At 29.3% G+C, this 20129-nt stretch overlaps 1 protein-coding gene across 2 annotated transcripts; it reads left to right on the forward strand.

The window, feature by feature from the left end:
* The first annotated feature begins 130 nt into the window (after nucleotides 1-130).
* Nucleotides 131-18796, forward strand: LOC112599856 (acetyl-coenzyme A transporter 1-like). Of its 2 annotated transcripts, none has more exons than XM_025346934.1 (10): nucleotides 131-416; nucleotides 4632-5003; nucleotides 6180-6306; nucleotides 6436-6589; nucleotides 7779-7933; nucleotides 11022-11209; nucleotides 11354-11541; nucleotides 13740-13863; nucleotides 16442-16657; nucleotides 18284-18796. In XM_025346934.1, exons 2-10 carry the CDS (start codon nucleotides 4707-4709, stop codon nucleotides 18476-18478), a joined length of 1644 nt encoding a protein of 547 aa, XP_025202719.1. In that variant the 5' UTR covers nucleotides 131-416; nucleotides 4632-4706; the 3' UTR covers nucleotides 18479-18796. The 2 variants fall into 2 exon arrangements, with proteins under 2 accessions (XP_025202719.1, XP_025202720.1); XM_025346935.1 differs by having other exon boundaries at nucleotides 4647-5003.
* Nucleotides 18797-20129: the final 1333 nt, after the last annotated feature.

Here is a 20129-nt window from a genome sequence, read left to right on the forward strand (position 1 = left end):
AGTTTGGACACCCCTGGTGTATGATTTATATACTGTTATAGCTGATAACATTTTAAATTTAAATTATAGATAGGAATAACAAATAGAAATATTATGTTAATTTCCGTTGCTTTACAGTTGACGTCAAGTATTGAAATATCGCTCATATTCATCACACAATAGTCAACCACATTAAATTGTAAAAATTCTTTAAGCTTTTTCGGTTTTCTTTTATTTTGTTTAATATTTAAAAACCCGATTTTATAACTGCAGTGATAAAATAAGTATCGTATTAACCGCTCTTTCAATTGTTGGTAAACAAAAACATATAATTTGCATAAATCACAAGACTAGACAACATGTAGATATGCATTAACTGTTGGTAAAAAAAAATCTAAAAGCTATATTACTTATACCACTCTACATATTACTTACAGGTAAATATTTTACTTTAACATACCATAAATTCAATAAATTAAACAATAAAAGTTTGATTCAAGTAATGATAGTAAATAATTTTTAAGATTTAAATAAATCATAAAGACAAATTTTCGTTTGGATTTTATCAAACAATTATTTAGAAACAGTAATTATTTTCTATTAAAAATTCCAATTTTCGCCAAAAATTACTACGAATAAAAAATTAGTTTTATTAATAAATAAAATTAAATATTATTGTTAAAATAAAGAAAATATTAAACAAATTAAAATTACTACTTTAATGCAGTTGGTGACTGGTTTCTAACAACAAATAATATACCTTTCATATTAAATTATCTTCATAAATATGTTGTAAAAAAACGTTAAAACGTTGTTATTTTTTGACACGTTTTGTATGGTTAAGAAAGGCTAACAATATATGTCTCTCTTAGTTCCACCCATATTGACACATAATAAACATTTTCGTTGTTTTCAACTTGTTCAAGACATTTTGTATTTTGTTGTAACTTATAAATCATTACCAAGATCGGGGCGGACTTGGCAAACGAATTGTTTACGTACTTCACTTGCATAGTAACCGGCCAAAAATGTATTCATGCGTATCGTCCGCAAATCACTTTTCTGTCCAAAACGAAATTTCAAGACCGTTTAACGTGCCTGTTATTTTGAATAGCGTTTGTTCCTACAATACATCAATTGTGTATTGTGGTGCAGTCAATCGTTCAACTTTCAGCTGCCAAAAAAAATGAATAAGTGCATTTTAAAATTTTAAAAATATAATGATTTAATACAAAGAAAATCTATCAAGTAAAAAAACTTGGTTTTATTGGAACATTTACTGTCATGTATATATTGTTTCGTTAAATTTAATTAATTAGTTAAATAATTCACTAGTTCTTTGTTTTTTTTTAGGGATATAAACCTAAAATGTGAAAATAAATAAAAACAATAATACACTGACTTTTAGATTATACATTAACTTTGCATGAATATTTAGTTATTTATTTTTATTAAATGTACTAACAGTTATTTAAATACCTAAATAAAAATTAAAGTGATAAATTTGATTTTATATTTCATCATAATTTTTGATCAAAACACTTCTATGTAGTCATACGATATTAATATTAAAATATTACGCAACTTGGGTGTATTATTGTTTTAGAAAAATTAATATTTTCTCCTTATGATATATTATACAGTTATGAATTAGTGATTATGTCTTTGCAAGTTTCCTAAAAAATCATTAATGTTATATAATCTTAATAACCATCCTTTAATGACTAAATAATGAAAATTATTCTTATCTGCTTATCGATTTTCTTATTAAAACGTTTTTTAAAGAAAAAACTTTAAAATTATAATTAAAAAAAGATAGGTGAGTAGGTATAATTCTGGTACATTAGATTTCGAATGAACCATTATAAAAGGTGTATTAAATTTGAATTCAATGATATAGATTCCCGCGAATAAAGTCTTTAAATTATAATAAATTAAATAATTAACATTTATCTTATAATAAAAATAACAATATAAACATTTAGTGAAATTTTCAACTTTCCAGTATCTATTATCATATTTTTTTGAAATACAATAAAATATAAAAACCGTAACGAAAAATAATTATTTTTTTAGTAAATATCGAATATCGTTAACATTTAAACTTGAAATTCTTATGAAAAATTGATTTGGCTTTCCAGTATCATTTTTTTTTCAATTATGGGTTGAAAAACTAATAAAGAGCGTTGTAACAAGTTTTTTAAATCTTATATATAAAAATAAAAAACTTTATGTATTTTTAAATGCAAAATAATTTTTGCGATTTTTATGAACTTTATCAAAAATCCTAACTTTAAACGATTACAAAAAAAAATTGTGATTATAGATTTCAAATATTTTTTAATTGAAACATTAACAACTTTTAAGGGATTTTATGCTAAATTTTTGAGCATTTTTTCTCGGCATAGTGTACCAACTAGATTTAATTTTCTACTAGCAGCCCTCTCCCCCTATTATTAAGAATCAAAGCATTTTTATTGCCCCAAAAGGTGATGACAGACAGAAAAAAAAACATATATTGTAAAATCAATAAATTCATCGCTCTGCTTCTATAATATTTAAATATTTAAAACCAAATGATTCTTCGCAAAAAATAAAAAATTGCATCGAAATAAAATTAACGAAATCTATTTTTAAATGTCAGCTAAAAGAACGTTTAAAAATACATGAATGAAGTATTGAATTAAGCGATAAGTCTATGAGAAATCGTCAAAACATTCTGTGCACATACTGAGAAGTTCTCATAGACAAAAAGTTTCACGCTCTAAATATTAATAATACGTTGAATGAATAAATTATTCTTCGAGGTAGAATTTATGGAAATTCAAATATACAAAGTGTCAGCTACGTAAAAGTTTTAAACATCATAACAAAATTGTATAAAAATATATAAAAATGCAATGCAGAATCAAAGAACTTAAATTAGTTTCATTAAAATAGAACTTTTTAAATTATTCATTTATAATTATTCATCAAAAAAATAAATAATAAAATACTAAATAGAGTAAGTTCTAAAAAATATCTAATTAAATAATTCAATTAATATAATTTTATTATTTTTTGTACACTTTATAATAGATATAAATACAGAGTATTAATAGATACATTTTTTTTCTAGTTAAATTATACATAAATACTGATAATTGTCTTCATATTTTATACAGATTATCTTTGCAGAATCTTTGCATAAAAAAAGTAGTTGACAAATTAAAATTAGCTTATTGTAGATTTTATAAGACCTTCACTATTCTACTACTACTCGAACTTTAAAAATACCTTTCGCATTAACGATAAATTAATCGAAATACCTAAATAAAAACTAAAAGATATGAATTTTTCAATAATCCATTCTTAATAATTATTAATTATTATAAATATATTTTTTGTCCGTGTAACAATAATTAAATAACTAATTAAAAACAAAGTTTCATCAACGTGATTTAGCTAATTGCTTTTTTCTTGAAATATTTTACAGATCCTGTAAAATGTTAAAAAAATGTATAATATTTAAATATACATTCATTGTTTTTATATTGTATTACTTTGTATCTGTGTTTATTGTATAAAAACTAGAATAAAAGGAATCCAATGTTAATGTTAAATTTGAGGACTATTCGTATAATTGTATGTGTGTACTGAATATTGTTTATTTGCAATAAAAAAATAATAAATATAGATGATTAAAATATAAAACAGATGCGACTAGTAAATCGCTGAACGTATTGTTAAAAGTAAAATATTAAAACGATACAGATATAAACAGGTCCTTTAAATTTGTCGCATTTACAAACAAAAAACATATTTGGTGTTCAATCGACTGAACATTTTAGATATGTAAAAAGCTGTTTTAAACAATATACTTCGTAAAAAAAAAAATATATTAAATCAAATTTTCTCTTTTCCCTTTGAAAAAAAAACTTACGATATCGATCGACTTTTATTAAAACTCATAAAAAGGACGATCGGGTAGGTGATCGGTTTATGTTCTTGGTTTAAATGTTTAATGATAAGCTACGAGCTTCTGTTAACGGCAATGCGGCACTCGATATACATGTATAATATAATATTTCTCGTGTTCAGTTTGAACAATCTGTATAAATAATTAATTATAATTTTATATAGGTACTGTGTACGAGTATAATAGGTAGCGTATATCTAATACGATGTGTTTCGCGTGCTCTAGAGTTTGATGAAGAGCTTAGAGCAGTCACTGTTTGGTACAGAATTAAATCCCAACGGATAAGATACATAGCTGAACATTGATTAACATTAATATAAATAATAATAATAATATATTTAATATTTTAATAATCGCTTTATAATATTAATTACGTTAAATAAAAAAAAACAATTTTTTTTCACACAAATTTAAAATGAAAAAAAAATTAAAATGCTGTTAAGCTTTGTTTATAAGCTTGAAAAATTAATTAACATAATAGTTACGAGTTTATGTTGTTTAATTACAAAAAATTTGTATCGAATATTTAAGTCCATATTTGAGCATAGTTGCATATTGTACATTCAAACTTTTTTAGTCCATAGATTTACAAGCCCTATTAAAATTATAATAATAATAATAATAATAATAATAATTATTATTATTATTATAGTCGTTGTTTTACCTAAATACCTAATTAAATATATTTAAATAGGTTAACTGTCTATAGATTTTGTTTCAACAATCAAAATATTGAACGTAATCGTTTATAAAAACGTGAGAACGATCGATGGACGTGGAACTTGCCGACTTAGAGTCTGCTTACCAAGACGCGAACGTCGTTATCGCGAAACCGACAACAGAAAACGGGAAAGAAGTGATTGCACGTGTCAACAACCATGTGCGATGTAGCGACGACGACATAACGCCGTCCGAAGCTCAAACAGACATCAAGCCCAACCTAAAAGGGGACAGGCTCAATGTGGCCCTACTTGTGCTGCTATACATGTTACAAGGTGTACCGATAGGGATTTCATTTGCCATTAGGACGTACATGCAGAACATGAACGTCTCATATGTTCAGCAGGTGTGTTTTATTGGACGTTCGTATTTTACAATAAAAGTATGAATACCGAAAAAGCCCAAATTTAATTAAATCGACTTTAATGATAGCTACCGGTAAGTGTCAGGATTTCGGTTTTTTGCCGATTCATTTTGGTGAGTTCTAATACATACTAATTAATTCGGTCAGACCCCGGAATGATTTATTGTAGTTCTGCAGGCTTTTACAAACGTAATATTGCGAATTTCAAGATAAGCCATTTGCTATGGTAAAAATTCAAAGTACTGAAATATTAGCAAGTATTAAATCTGTGTTTTAATGTTAGGAAAAATTTAATTTTATATTATTGATAATACATTTAACAACATATTATTGTTTAATATGCATTTTCGGAATTTTGATTTATGCAGCTATTGATCTCACGGTAGTCAACTATACAGTCATAAATAATAATATTATAGATATATCATATTATTATAACAATTTCATGAGCCACAATCACATTTATAATTTTTATTATGTTGATAACTAAAAAATGAAGTTAAAAGTTAATGAAGAATTTAAGTGAATCTTTAAACGTATCGTCATTATAGAGTTTATTTAAATAATATTATTTTCGTGTTTTTTTTTCAAATCATTTATATTTTATTAATCAAATAAAATTAGAACAATGATCAAATACTAATTTCACTTTAACGCATAATTTGATTTAAACGTTTTGTTTTTAACATCATTGTTTTGACCAAATTAATTTGTTTAATTTTTCAAGATCAATAAACAGAAATCCGAAATTCTGACATTCGCCAATAGCATAGTCAATTTAATTCTAGGTTTTATTGGTTAAATCTATATTAATCTGATATTTATATACTAAAAAGTAAAAAGTACCTATTTTAAACATTGAAACTTTTAACGTATTATTTGTTGGTGTACACATATTACAGATGACATTGTTTTTATTGTTATGTAAAACAATATACTTTTGCTTGTCTGAAGTGTGCTTATCTATCGCTGGTGGTAATAATAATATGATGTACAACTAATTTTTTAGCAGACTGCAGTAAAAATATTTCGGTTCGTCTACGATGTAAACGTTTTAAGTTTCATTGCGGCGTCTATTATTTACGAAAATAATCTAACGAATACGATTGTCATTAAAAATTACTAATGCAACAAAACCTATTTTTATTTTCGATTCAGGCAAAGTTCGGTGTAGTCGATATACCGTGGAGTTTAAAGCTATTGTGGGCTCCGTTGGTAGACGTCATGTACTCGCGTCGTGTGGGCAAACGGAAGACATGGCTAGTCCCAGGAGAATGTTGTATAGGTACCTACGATGAAATTACCTGTACACACACACACACACACACACACACACATTGTACAGTCTACACGTCAATATCTCGGTTTGAAGTTTCCGAATAATCGTCTAAAAAACGAGTGTTTTTGCACGCAGGACTGTTGCTGATATCCGTGGCGTCGAACGTAAAATGGCTGATGGAGGACGAGACGCGTACGATCACGTTGACGTGCGCGTTCTTTTGTGTGAACGCTTTAGCCGCAACTAATGACATCGCCGTCGACGGATGGACGCTCACTTTGTTAAGGAGGTAGGTTAATAAATTTTAGTTGATACTCTACTTCAGCTAGGTACCGTGACAACTGAAATACACTGCGGACACCCTGTGTCGATGCCGCCTCGCACAGAGAGGGCGGCGGCTCTGGGACCGTGCCCTCCATTCCGTTTCGAGCGATATACCTACCTACCTACGCGCTATAATATGAACACTTAATTATTTAAATCACGAATCTAACATTTAAAATTTACGAAATAGGTATTTACACCCGAGGATCAAGGATGTGTTTGCCCGTGTTTATGCAGCACTAGCTAAAGCAAACAATATTAATATAGCACACACACACACACACACACATTAAACACGCTTAGGTTGTTCATGTTTGCATATTATCTATTTGATCGTATACGGCTAATACGCTGGTAAACAAAGGAGATCAGCATCAGGTAGCTTAACCCCGCATTATTGTGTTGGTATTGCACGGATAATATTTATTAGATTGTATTGATCAATAGCTCTCTATAATATTACGGTATGAGTACCTACATACACATATTTATATATTTATGTATATATATATATATATTAGCTTTCTCGCCGACTAAATAATTTAAGCCAAATACTATTAGGCGTCGATCAAAACCGCACACTTAGCATTCATAACCACACTTTTTTAACCGTCCAATATAGCGCACATTTTTTTCTATTGTTAAAAAACAAAATTTAGAAGGTCGATAATTCACAACCACACACATTTCGTTGACAGTGAAAAATTAAACGCATTTATTATTATTAATCATGACGATAAACGAATCGTCGTAAAATTAATTCGACTCATAAGATCTTATGAATTCAATGATAATTAAAAATAATTCAATATCATGTAATGAGAAAAAATAAGTTAATTATTTATTATTATATTTAGTAAATAATATTTGAATTAATGTACATTCCAGTGTTTTCAAATATTCTATTAAATTAATTTCGTTACTTTTAAATAAAATGTGATTTTAGATAAATGTGTTTGTTATTGATACTTGCAGCGTGTGCAGTACCAAACCGTTTTATTTGGGGAAAACTGTACAAAATTGATGTATAAACGTATGTGTATTTGAAAGACGACCTTTTTTTTTTTTTGAAAATGTGCGGTTATAACGACCGCTGATAATATTACAGCGCTTTTTATTCGAATATTGTATTGTTTTTATTTATGGGCTTGCAGGGAGAACCTAAGATACGCATCAACGTGCAATACGTCTGGTCAAGCATTGGGAGTAGCATTCGGCTACGTATTGTTCATATTGTTAGAGTCTGAGAAATTTTGCAACAAGTGGCTACGTTCCACAGCCCAAAAAGGTGGCATGATTTCAATGGAAGGTAAGCCGTTCTTACATGAAATATGGCCCCATAAATTAAATGCAATTATATAAAAACTGTACTATGGGTTATAATACCATTTATGGTACGCATATGCCAAGCTTATGGTTTAGGAACATTAAATGGTTTGTAGAAGGGAAAACCTATTCATTCGACGTTTAAGATCACGTCCTGAATTTATTGTTTTGTAGCTTAAATAAAATAAAATAAACATTTGCGATTTATTGTATTGATATAAGCAATTATTTCGGCTGAGTATTCATTAGTTATACGATTTATACCAGATAATCCGTTGCACGAGAACGCAGATTTTCAGCTTAGTCAAAATTTGTGTAGGTACACATAGAGAATATTAAATCGTCGATGTATGAGGAAAAATCAATTCATACTGATGAACAAAGTTTCTCTTATGCAAATATTAACATCTATTATTTACAATCTTCACGAACGCACATTTAAATGTAAATATATAAAAAAAATTGTGTATCGTTTATTGAATGCAAAAGCTATAATATCTAATGCATTTTTTGACTTTCTGTTGAATAAACACAAACACTTTGGGAACTTGCGGGGAGTACCTATAGTTTATACAAACGACCTTTTAAATAGGGATAAAAATAACTTAATTACTCAGAAAACAGCTAAAATCGTAATTTTATATTTTAAAACACAGTAAGAAAATTACCAAGGTACGTTAAAATTATAATATTATATACTTTAATAAATCTCTCTAGACAGTGTACGAAATATGCTATGAAAATCCAATAATCATTTTAATAATTTATCATGCTTTTTATTTTTGTAACCGTTAACATAATATCATGTAAATTTGTTTCCAATCAATATTCTTTAAAATTATTACTTTTTTTTTTTTTTTTTTTGTAATCCGCATGTTAATATTATATATACGGCCATACCTTAGTCCTTAATCTAAAGGACGTACTTTTAAGTATTTTCCGGTTTACGAGTACTGTAAATAAACAATTATTTTAATTCCATTAAATATTCAAATGAATTTTGACGTTTTAAACTAAAATTATATAACATTGTCCGAACACGGAACGCGGGTACATGAATACATAATATAGTAGGCGGCGTGTTCCTCTATATGCGGGATAAGTGTAAAGCACTTTCTGTACATGCGTTTACCGCGTATAACATTAAATACTCTGTTCAAAGAGCGAGAACATGCAAATTTTGCGCACCCCCCGCGTGACGGATACGCATTGAAACCAGCTCGCAAGTGTCGCGTGAAGATGCGCAAAAAAACCGATTTTAATCGCCCATATTCTCTCGCTGGATAGAGTACAGGTAAGTATATAAACAATACGTTTTAAGTAGAATAGAGTTTTTTAATACAAAGGCATCTTTTTTTCTGGTCTTTTGAAACGTTGGTCCGTAAGTATAAAATGTGTTTTGGGTGATACTGATTATTTTAATGTATTTTTTTTTTTTGCATTTTTTGACAAAATTAACCTTAAATACATTTTTAGGGTATTTTTTGACAATTTGAGTGCATTTTTTTTTAGTTTTTAGAACATTTTTCACAATTTGTTCATAAAATAAACAAAAATTGTTTCGATTAATAAGAGACTTTATATGAGAATTATATAGCATAACAAGTAATCATCGATAAAAATTTTTTTTAAATTATTATTTTAGAGTAAATGATTAAAAAAACAGAAGTACAATAGAATTAAACAAATAACAATGATTAATACTGTTAAAAAAAAAAAAAAAAAAAAATGCTCTGTTGTAATATAATTTAAAACTTTTTCCAATTTTTTAACTAGGTTAGGTCAGTTGATGCATTTTTTGAGTTTTTTAAGTCGTTTTTACATTTTTTAAAAGCATTTTTGAGATTTTTAGAGCATTAAAATCCCAGTCCTAGTTGTGCAAAAGTGGCAGAAAATTAAAACAAAATCAATAATCTTTGCTTTTGTGTAGATATAATCTGTGTAGTAATAATTAAATACGTAGTTATACTTACACGTTATTTTAAAATAACCAAGAAGTTATAGATTTCTTCCAGAAAAACTCTCACGCCTCGTCAACTTCTTAGTCAGATTTTGATTATTTTTTGTTTTCCTTTTTATTTGAAAGACGTCCGGTCTTGTGATTGGAATACGATTTGAAAAACTCTATTTTTAAAAGTCATAATGTTAAACGTCTTCGCATTCATCGCGTCGTACACATATTTGAGTACCTACTTTTTAATGCACCCTTCTGGCGTGATAAATTAAAAACCATTCTCCGATATGACCTGAGTAAAGTTATCCACTTTTTAATAGAAAAAATAGATAAATATTCGACCATTATATGAGACGCGAACGTTTTTCTGTAGTGCCTTTTTTACACTATTGAAACGGTCTTATTTGATTTTTCCAGACAGCTTAATGTTTAGCCGTCTAACTATACACAGCTACAGAAATTGTTTGCATTCTCGCGCTCTTTAATAATAAAACCACTACTCAATAATTATTTGTTTTTTTTTTTTTTTTGAACAATCCTTAGATTGGTTCAATGACTTCGATGGATCTCCATTGGTCTCTATCCATAACTGCTACTTTTAATTCTTTGTAATTAGTTTTTTCCAATATCTTCTATAATTTGTTTCATAAATGGTGTTCTTGGTCTATCTCTTCTGGCGTTTCCGTCTATCTTTCCTTCTATTATTGTTGTTATCCACTTATTGTTTCTTATTATATGTCCATTCTATTTTTTCCTCCTTACCCTGATTGTTTTCCATATTACTTTTCGTTCGTTCATTTTTTGGAATACTTCTTCATTTTTAACTCTATCTGTCCAGGAAATTTTCAGTGTTTTTCTCCAGCACCATGTTTCAAACTTTTAATCAGAGTTTTTCTTGTCTTAAGGCTGACAATGTTTGCTGTGAAAAGGTGCTTTTTTTTGTAGAACGCTTGTTTTGCTTGTGATATTCTGCACTTTATATCCGTTTCGCTTTTTCCATCACGTGTTATTTTGCTTCCTAAGTATGTGAAACATTAGAAAGTTTCCAGCTTTTCATCTTCAATTATTATGTTCGAAATTAGTTCCTGTTTACTGCATAATAATTATTTGCTTACAGGATATTTATTATTTTGGGGAATAACATACACTATGGTCTCCGCATCTATCGCCATATTCGTAAAAGAGAGATGTAATCAAGTCGATAAAATCAGCAAAATCGACGTCAAGCAAATGTATAAACTGTTATGGAAAATCATAAATCTTCGGACAATGAAAATATTTACCGCAGTTATGCTGGCATATGAAGTAATGAACTTTTTTAATACGATGAAAATATATTATAATAATATTCGATAGTAATTTTAGTGGCTGTCAATTTGTATTCTTGTCTATTATCTAAGATATTACAGTAACCTGTATGTTTTCATGGTTAAAATATTATTATTTCAGTTCTCGTTTTCGTCCTTGGGGACATCCGTGTCGAATCCAAAATTTATGGAATACGGCATGACAAAAGAATCCATCGCCTTGATCGATCTGTCGTTGATTCCAATAAAGATTTTTATTCCTATTTTTATAGCCAAATATACGTCTGGGCCGAGACCGTTGAAAATACTTTACAAGACGGTGCCATATTGGTAATTTTAGACAATAATTTGATATCTACTTATAATAATAGCAAAAAAATAACAGGTACCTATTAAAGTAGATTGTATAACGTACCTGTGTGTGTGTGTGTGTGTGTGTGTGTGTGTGTGCATAAATAATAATAACACTGGTAGACAAAAAAAAAATAAAAAATGTTGTTGCCAAGGTTTTTTGAATGAATATTGGTTCATTTGACATTACTAAATTCAAATAAAATACTATACTTTCATCATATTGGCTCATATTTTTGAGATAATAATAAATATCTAAATATGCCAAAATTAAGATTTTTCATTTTTTGGCCATAACTTATATACGATAAACTAGGTTAAATATGTGTAATCTTTTCCGACCATTTTTATTCTTATATAATGGTTAATTGAGTAGGTAACCTCAATTTGTCAAAACAAGCATCTGAACTTTTAGCTTCCAGACTTAAAGAAAAGAACTGTTTAAAGCCAAAAACTAAAAAAACAGCTTTTCGGTCGAGAGAAGTGACACTTCTTCCTTACTTTATCGAAGATGAGAATATTGTGTATTGTAATAACATTCCTGGACTTGTGCTTCAAATGGGAGTTGAATTTCGACCAGAAGATTGACGACTTTTTATAGACAGTTCGATTAGAAGCTTGAAGTGTGTTTTACTCCATAATGGTAACCAATATGCATCACTTCCAATCGCCCATTTGACGAAAGAGTACCAAAATATTAAAATGGTCTTGCACAAGCTCTGTTATTAAAAACACAAGTTTTCAATTTGTGTTGACCTTAAAATGGTGAACATCTTTCTGGGACAACAAAGTGGATATACCAAGCATTCTTGTTTTATCTGCTTATGGGATAATAGGGCAAAACAAAATCATTGGAAGAAAGTGACATGACCTTTAAGAGTAAATATGACTGTATGTGAAGCAAACATCATAAACGAACCATTTAGAGGATAGAGAAAAAATAATCTTACTACCACTCCATATAAAACTTGGCTTAATGAAGCAATTTGTCAAGGCTTTAGAAAAAGATTGAAATTGTTTCAAATATATTTGTAGATCGTTCCCCGAATTAATTTTGGAAAAACTAAAGGCTAGAATTTTTGATGGCCCTAAAATTCGTAAGCTGATCAAGGATTCTAATTTCCCAAAATATATGAATGATACTAAAGCTTCTGCCTGGTCTAGTTACGTGTCGGTTATCGAAAATTTCTTGGGTAATCATTAAGCAGATAATTACGAAGAACTAGTTTCAAACATGCTCATAAGTTTTAAAAATTTAGGTACTAATATGAGTATAAAGGTACATTTCCTCCATAGTCATTTAGACCGATGGCGTTAATAAAAAAATAGCACCGATAGGTGTTAATTATTTCAAAAAGTAGAACCAATCTCCTCAAACCAAAGCCAAAATCAGATTTAAGGGCTAAAAGTAATCAAATATTCACTCTAATATTATTGACAACAAAACGAGTGTTGAATTGTGTGTATTATTTTAAAACACTTAACACTTTTACTCTAATTTAAACTTTCAAGTTAAAAGTTCATATTCTATTATATATAATGTTATAATATTCTCGCAACATAGCATACTATCATTACTAGCATTACTAAGCGGCGCGCGTAGTGCTTGACGGCTGTCAGCGCCCGGCTGTACATAATATGCCTAATACATACTAGAGATATTCAGCCATTTAGGTGCCTACCAATGCACACGCGAGTTTACAGCTATACTCGTCTATTTATGTACGTTATTTTATATAGATGTGCAGTTTACAGCAAAAATATTTTTCAGGATTTCCGACTCCCTAATAACTAGGATTTGGATGTTTATGCGGCCGTAAAAAATCTGAATAAAATACTCGTAAGAGGTCCTCGCGCGCATCGTGCCCACGTGCGTTGACTTTATCTTTCGAAAAAAAAAATGTAACTACGATCTCAAAATAATAATAAATAAACATTAAACAGGTCTATCGGGTACACGTCTATGATGGGAAAAGTTAAACAGAAAAGCGTTCTGCACTCGTACGACATTATACACAATTTTCTAAACGCGGACCAAGTCTACGGCCCGTATTGATCGTTATAACTTATAAATGCCATAACATTAAATTATTAAAATATCATAATTTAATATTATAGCATACTGCTAGGCATACCTCAATAATATAACTGTTAGTTTTTTTGTTTTTTTTTTGTAGGTTGGTGTTGGGAATTTCCTCGGGAGTCCTCGTATACTATACACCGAACTTTATGAACGGCGAGTACAGTGATTGGTCGAATTACTATTTCGTGATTTTCGAATTCCTTCGTATTTTGAGACTGGTAAGTAAAAAATACGTATAATTATCTTGTCTTTCGTCACTAACTTTAACTGCAAGTGATACCGCCACTAATAATGATAACATTATATAGTCTCGTACATTGACTTCATACTTGCAGTATTGCACACTCAGTACGTCGATTGAAAAATATTAATAATTTATAAAACACCATACATATACCTATATTAATTATTATAATATGCGTTATTTATATTAAATATACGCCGGTTGTTGTGAAATTATTATATCTTATACTTTATAGGATATCCGGTTTTGAACATTCAACAATACATACTTGGAAAACTCAAATGTTTATTTGTCCGTGTATTAATATTTTTAAATAGTATATAAATGTATATATATATATATTTACAACTTATATTTCGTGGAGCGCAAATCGTTTTTTTATTTTTGTTCGTGTAAAAAGGTAAAACGGACGCAATTTTAATTAGTAGTTACCTACCAATAAAAGTGGGCAAGTTAATGAAAATAATTAACTCAAATTAAGTTAAATTAAAAGAACACAAACTCGATAAGTTAAAATTAAATATGGAAAAAATATTAATTGAACTCAGTTAAAAAAAAGTTTATCTATTTTTTTTTTAATTAGTATGTAAATAACATAAGGAGTGATTGTGTCTTTCTAATTAACTATATTATAAAAAACAATTTTACTGAACTTTTATCATAATGTACATTGTACAGTGCAAAGCAAAATAAATGACCTTTTACTTTACATAGTATACTATTTATTAATTTAAACTATATACATCCCAAATTTATAATTTAACAAATATTATTTTTTCATATAGGTAATATAGCAATTGAAGTCCATATGATATTAAAAAAATACAATTTTTATTTATAAAATTATAACTTTATTGAAATAATTTCTAATATCAACTGCAAAAAGCTAAGTTATTTAAACTGTCAATTAAGCTACTTAAGTTCATAAGTTGATTAAAAATTAAACTAACTAGTTAATGCCCACTTTTGGTCACCAACAACAGTTATCAAGAGCTCTGAGCTATACAATTTGTGCAAGAGTATAACTTCCACGTGCGTTTATCTCTGAACCAAACATGAGCGACTGGAGCTTTGATCGTAGAAGGATTATCACGCTTTTTTTCTTTTTTGAATCAACATTATTCAGAACAATTCCCTTATCGTCACAACTATGTTACGGAATAAACTGTACGTATGAGTAAAAAGGTCTTTTTCAAGACCAACAATATCGATTGGGTAAAACAAGGAAGACTGACAGATAAAAATCACACCTGGTAAATATAAACAGCAGAGCAACGGTGTGATTTGTATCTGTCAGTACGAATCACGCGGACCAATGAATAACGGACTAGATGGCCGAAGACGGTATAAATACCGGACACTTTTGACCATCTAGTCAGTCTTTTTCAAATCTTCAAACTATCAACAGTCAACATAGAACCCAACAGAAGAAGACCAAGACCACTTCCAGACCGCTGACCGACGACAACGAAGCACTGCTCGACGGCTGCCAGCACAATCGGGCGACGACGATTCACCGACGGTGCTGTAACCCGACGACCGACGCTAACTCTCCGCGTGGTTATCGCTCAACGATACAAGACCACTGCTGACGTGAAACCCGACGACGACGATACCCCGACAGTGCCGTACCCAGACGTCCGGCGTTGGTTACCCGCGTGGATATCGCTCAACGATACAAGACCACTGCTGACGTGAGACCCGACGACGACGATCCACCGACGGTGCCGTATCCCAACAATCGGCGTTGATTCTACACGTGGCCATCGCTCAACGGTCTAAGACCCGTAGTGGTGTACAATCCGACGACGACGATCCACGGACGGTGCCATACCCAGACGCCCGGCGATAACTGTCCACATCGTTACCGCTCAACAATACAAGAACCGTGTCGGCGTTCAAACCGAAGACGATTCAATAAACGGCCCTTGTCAGAGCCAACACACGACCCCCCCAGGCGCTTACTTAAGCTGTCCTACCCGATCCAGGTTCGTTGTCGGAGTACCGCTTTAATAAGTTTGTACCGACATCGGCCGGATCCCACCCCCTATATATATATATATATTGTAATATAAAAATATCCCGTTCAATAGTTAGAGCCCGGTAAGTTCCCGGCTAAAAAACCAAGCGCCCCCGATTGTGCCGATCCACTTATTCAAGTCTGGTCGGCACAAATCGACGCTTTACGCAGTCCCATAAATTGTTAAATATAATAATTATTTTATGAAAATAGAAATATGTAATACATAAAATGAATATTTGTACTTATTTACGACACGGGTCGTCCAACCGGACGAACCGTATCAACTATTCATATTTTTAAAAACGAATAACCCTTAAAATTGGCGTAATGTATAAACCACAAATTTAACAATTAGCCTGATATAAAATACAAATAACAATATTGAATATCATATTTTTATTATTGATTTCCACAAATATTTACAATATTTACCTAATAGGTATGTGTTACGATAAAAAGTTATAGTTGTTATGCTGCTTTTTTTTTTGTTTGTTATTATTATCTATTAATTTTGCCTCAACCTCCACAGGTGTTGTTAGTTGCCGTTTACCTAAGCGTGAGATCGTTTTTCCTACGGATCAGCGACCCTAGGATCGGTGGTACTTACATGTCACTAATGAATACTGTATGGTACTTTGGAATGGCTATATCCCGGATTGTGGCTCTGGGACTGCTCGACATGCTGACGGTGGAACGGTGTTCGACGCACCGAGAAATCGAGTGTCTTTCGAAAACGGCAAATAAAGTAAATAAAAAACAAAAATATTAAATCTCTGCCTCATCATTGTTTAATGTGAACTCGAAAGACGGTCGATAAAATATAGCGATAAAATATTGTATAATATGTGCGCGTAGTGTAGGGACGATAAGTAACAGATGAGTACCTACCATAATATTAAACTTTTAGTTTGCCTGAATTGGCAAATAAACAGAAAATTAAACAATCGATGATTATTGTTTCAATTCAATTAAATTAGTCTACATTTTATTGTTCACTGATTTGTTTAAATTAATAAAATAATTAGCATTTAATATTAAATGTTAACGCAATAAAGATTTGTAAAATTTTAACGGTTAATGAAGCTGGTCGTTGATACGTACTTACCACAAACGCATTCATAATAAAAAAAAAAAATGATAAATATGTGCTGGATGGTCGACAATGACGAAACCAACGTAAAATATTTTTTCAAATAAGGCTTGAATATTACAATCTTTCTCGGGAACCATATTTAATGATATACATCACAGTTCTTAAAAATCAAAAAACTTGCACACCTTCCAGACTTAGCAAAATATGCAAAATTATTCATTATGAAAATAATAATATTTTAAAAGTTTCTCATTTGTCATTATGACACAATATATTTATACATGGGATACATTTATAATTTGGGGTCTGCTATAAATCGAAAACATAAAATTGAAATTATACTTAACATTATTATTAATAATAAAAAAGTAAAACGGAGATTCGAAGTCAATATTTTTAATTCTGAATGCAAAGTCGATAATGTTTTGGATAAGGTATTCAATATTGTGCAAGTGGATTTTAATATTGGTATTAAATACGATCTGATAACTAATAAATGATAAGTATGAGTTATACTAAGTATTGGCGCGCTAATTGCTAATAACTATATTAATCTATGAATGTAAATTACATTTGGTATGCAGACCCTACTTAAGGGTCAGGCAAAATAAGCGATCGCCTACCGTAGAATTTAAATAATATTGCGGTTTTTGTAAGTTTATGCTATATAGTAAGGATAATAAAAAAAAAAGTAAGCAACTGTTACGAGTATACACGTGGATGAAATGAAACTTATTTTCCTCCGCAAAGTCAAATCAAAACATTTGACGACGGTATCATTTTTCTACGTTGTGTGGGTGCAAACATTTTGAGGATGAAGATAAAAATCGATTAGGCTCGATTGCGACTTTCAGCTAGTTATGAGGAGTGATGAAGCCAATACCTCGAATCGCTGAGACGCTTATATCTCGAGATATTAAAAAAAAAATTCAAAACTGTTCGAATACCTAAGTACTCGATCAAAGAACGATCACGAGATCTAACCAAAACCTTTAGCGTCGGTACCGTCACTCTATATAATGATGTGTGGATACAAAATAAATAATTTGAGGGTAGAGTCAAGGCCAGTTTTTTTTTTTTTTTTTGTACCCTGCGTACAAAAATTTCCTTTTAAAAACAGTTTAAGGGGTATTAGTCGGTATAAGACTAGTACCTAAGTGATTATAATATAATATATTCACACAATATATTATATGACACGTATTGATGAATATACCAAATATTGAAATTGTATTGAATTCGTGTAAAACAAAAATATGCTAAAATAAATGTTCGCAGGATTGCGAGAAGCTCGTTGGAAATGAATGTGTCATCGTTATGGACGGTTTCTTTGTCGAGGTGCTATTTTGCACGGTTTCCGGTGTGGTGTGGTACCTGTCCTTGAAAAAAATCCTTGAGAACTTACAGTCCAAACAAACGAGCGATTGGCAAGTCAACGACGACGGACTGATCCACGGCGTGCTACAGGGATAACGATCACGTTGCTTGCAACTTGCCAGACTTATTAAAAAGGTTGCCCTGATAAGAACCGTCTGCAGCCATGTATCACCAACTCTGTTAGCGTGTTCGCGGGGCCACTATTCCAGCAATCGTTAAATCATTTTAAATTGTTTTTATATGTTTTTTTTTACATAAAAACTTATTTCGAACTATATTTGTCATAACGGCGAGGGTTCGACAGGTATATTACTAATTTATATACAAAATGAAACCTAAACAGTGTGTATCAATAATCTTCCTAAGTATATGTATATTGTATGCTACATAATTTTAATTAAATAAACAACTATAGATAGTATGAACAAAAATAAAAATATGAATTGGGTGTTTTAAATGAAACAAATGAAGTACAATTGCTTAAACTTTTCAAATACCTATGTCCTATACTGGTTATTTTCCTATCAATATATTTATTATTTTTAATCAATAAAATACTTTATTCAATTTCATTTAAAATATTTTTGACTTTGTTAAAAACCCACTAAAAAAATATTTTATAAATAATTATTAAGTAAATTTATGATCTTTTTAGTTCTTGTTTTTAAAAACAAAATTTTTAAAATATTTAAATTCAATAAGTTTTAATAATAGAAATAATTTATCTCAAAATTCGATTAAACAAAAGGGTAACTACTAAAAAAAAATAATGATTACAATTATTTTATTTATGTTTTTTGGATTCTTGCAGAAATAGATATAAAAACTTATTATTACTTATTAATACTTATAAATTCTTATACTTATAATTTATAAGTAATATAATATAACACTAAAATTAAGATTTTAAATTGAAATAAAACCAATATTATATAAATCATGTATGATTTTTTGAATCAAAAATCAAAATATGATTTTTTTGAACCTTTAAAACAAAACTCTATAACACAATTAATATAAATAAAAAAATTTAAAGTTCAATATATATTTTCTTTTATATTCATTTATAAATATGAGTGTATATATTATATAAATATATAATAAATTATAACCTGTAATACAATACAATAATAATAATAATAATAATAATAATAATTATGATGATGATGACAATATATTATTATAAATATATAAGGTAGGTATCATCATACAAAATACAATGAGCTTTCAAAAACATATTAAAAAAAAAATTATTAATAATCTAAGAAGATTGATATAGGTATTATTACAAAAATAAAAAAATATTTGTAATAATAATTTAATAACAAATAAAAGACTCAAAAAATCTAGGAGTAACAAAAAAAAAAAAAACATAGTTTTGGTCATAAAAGTTATATAATACTGTGAACTAGGCTTAACATGATTTAAACACAGTAAAAAGTAAATAAAACTGGATAAAAAATAATAATAATCAGTGTGCACTGACGTCATTAACAAAAAATGGTTAAACAGGGGGTAAAAAAAAATATATATTACTAAGAATGGTTCAAATAATCCTGAAGATTTAGTGATATTTACAAAACATAAATATTATAAATTTAAGTAACTATATATTTTTTTGAACCATAATATTTAATATAATATTAAAATAATTATTATATAAAAGTTATCAAAACAATATTTTTATAATTAATCACATTGAAAAATAAGTATTGCATATAAGACACATTGTTAGTACAAAACAGTT

The sequence above is a fragment of the Melanaphis sacchari genome, unplaced genomic scaffold (genome assembly GCF_002803265.2).
Source record: "Melanaphis sacchari strain LSU unplaced genomic scaffold, SCAv2.0 Contig55_pilon_pilon, whole genome shotgun sequence".
Lineage (NCBI taxonomy): Eukaryota > Metazoa > Arthropoda > Insecta > Hemiptera > Aphididae > Melanaphis > Melanaphis sacchari.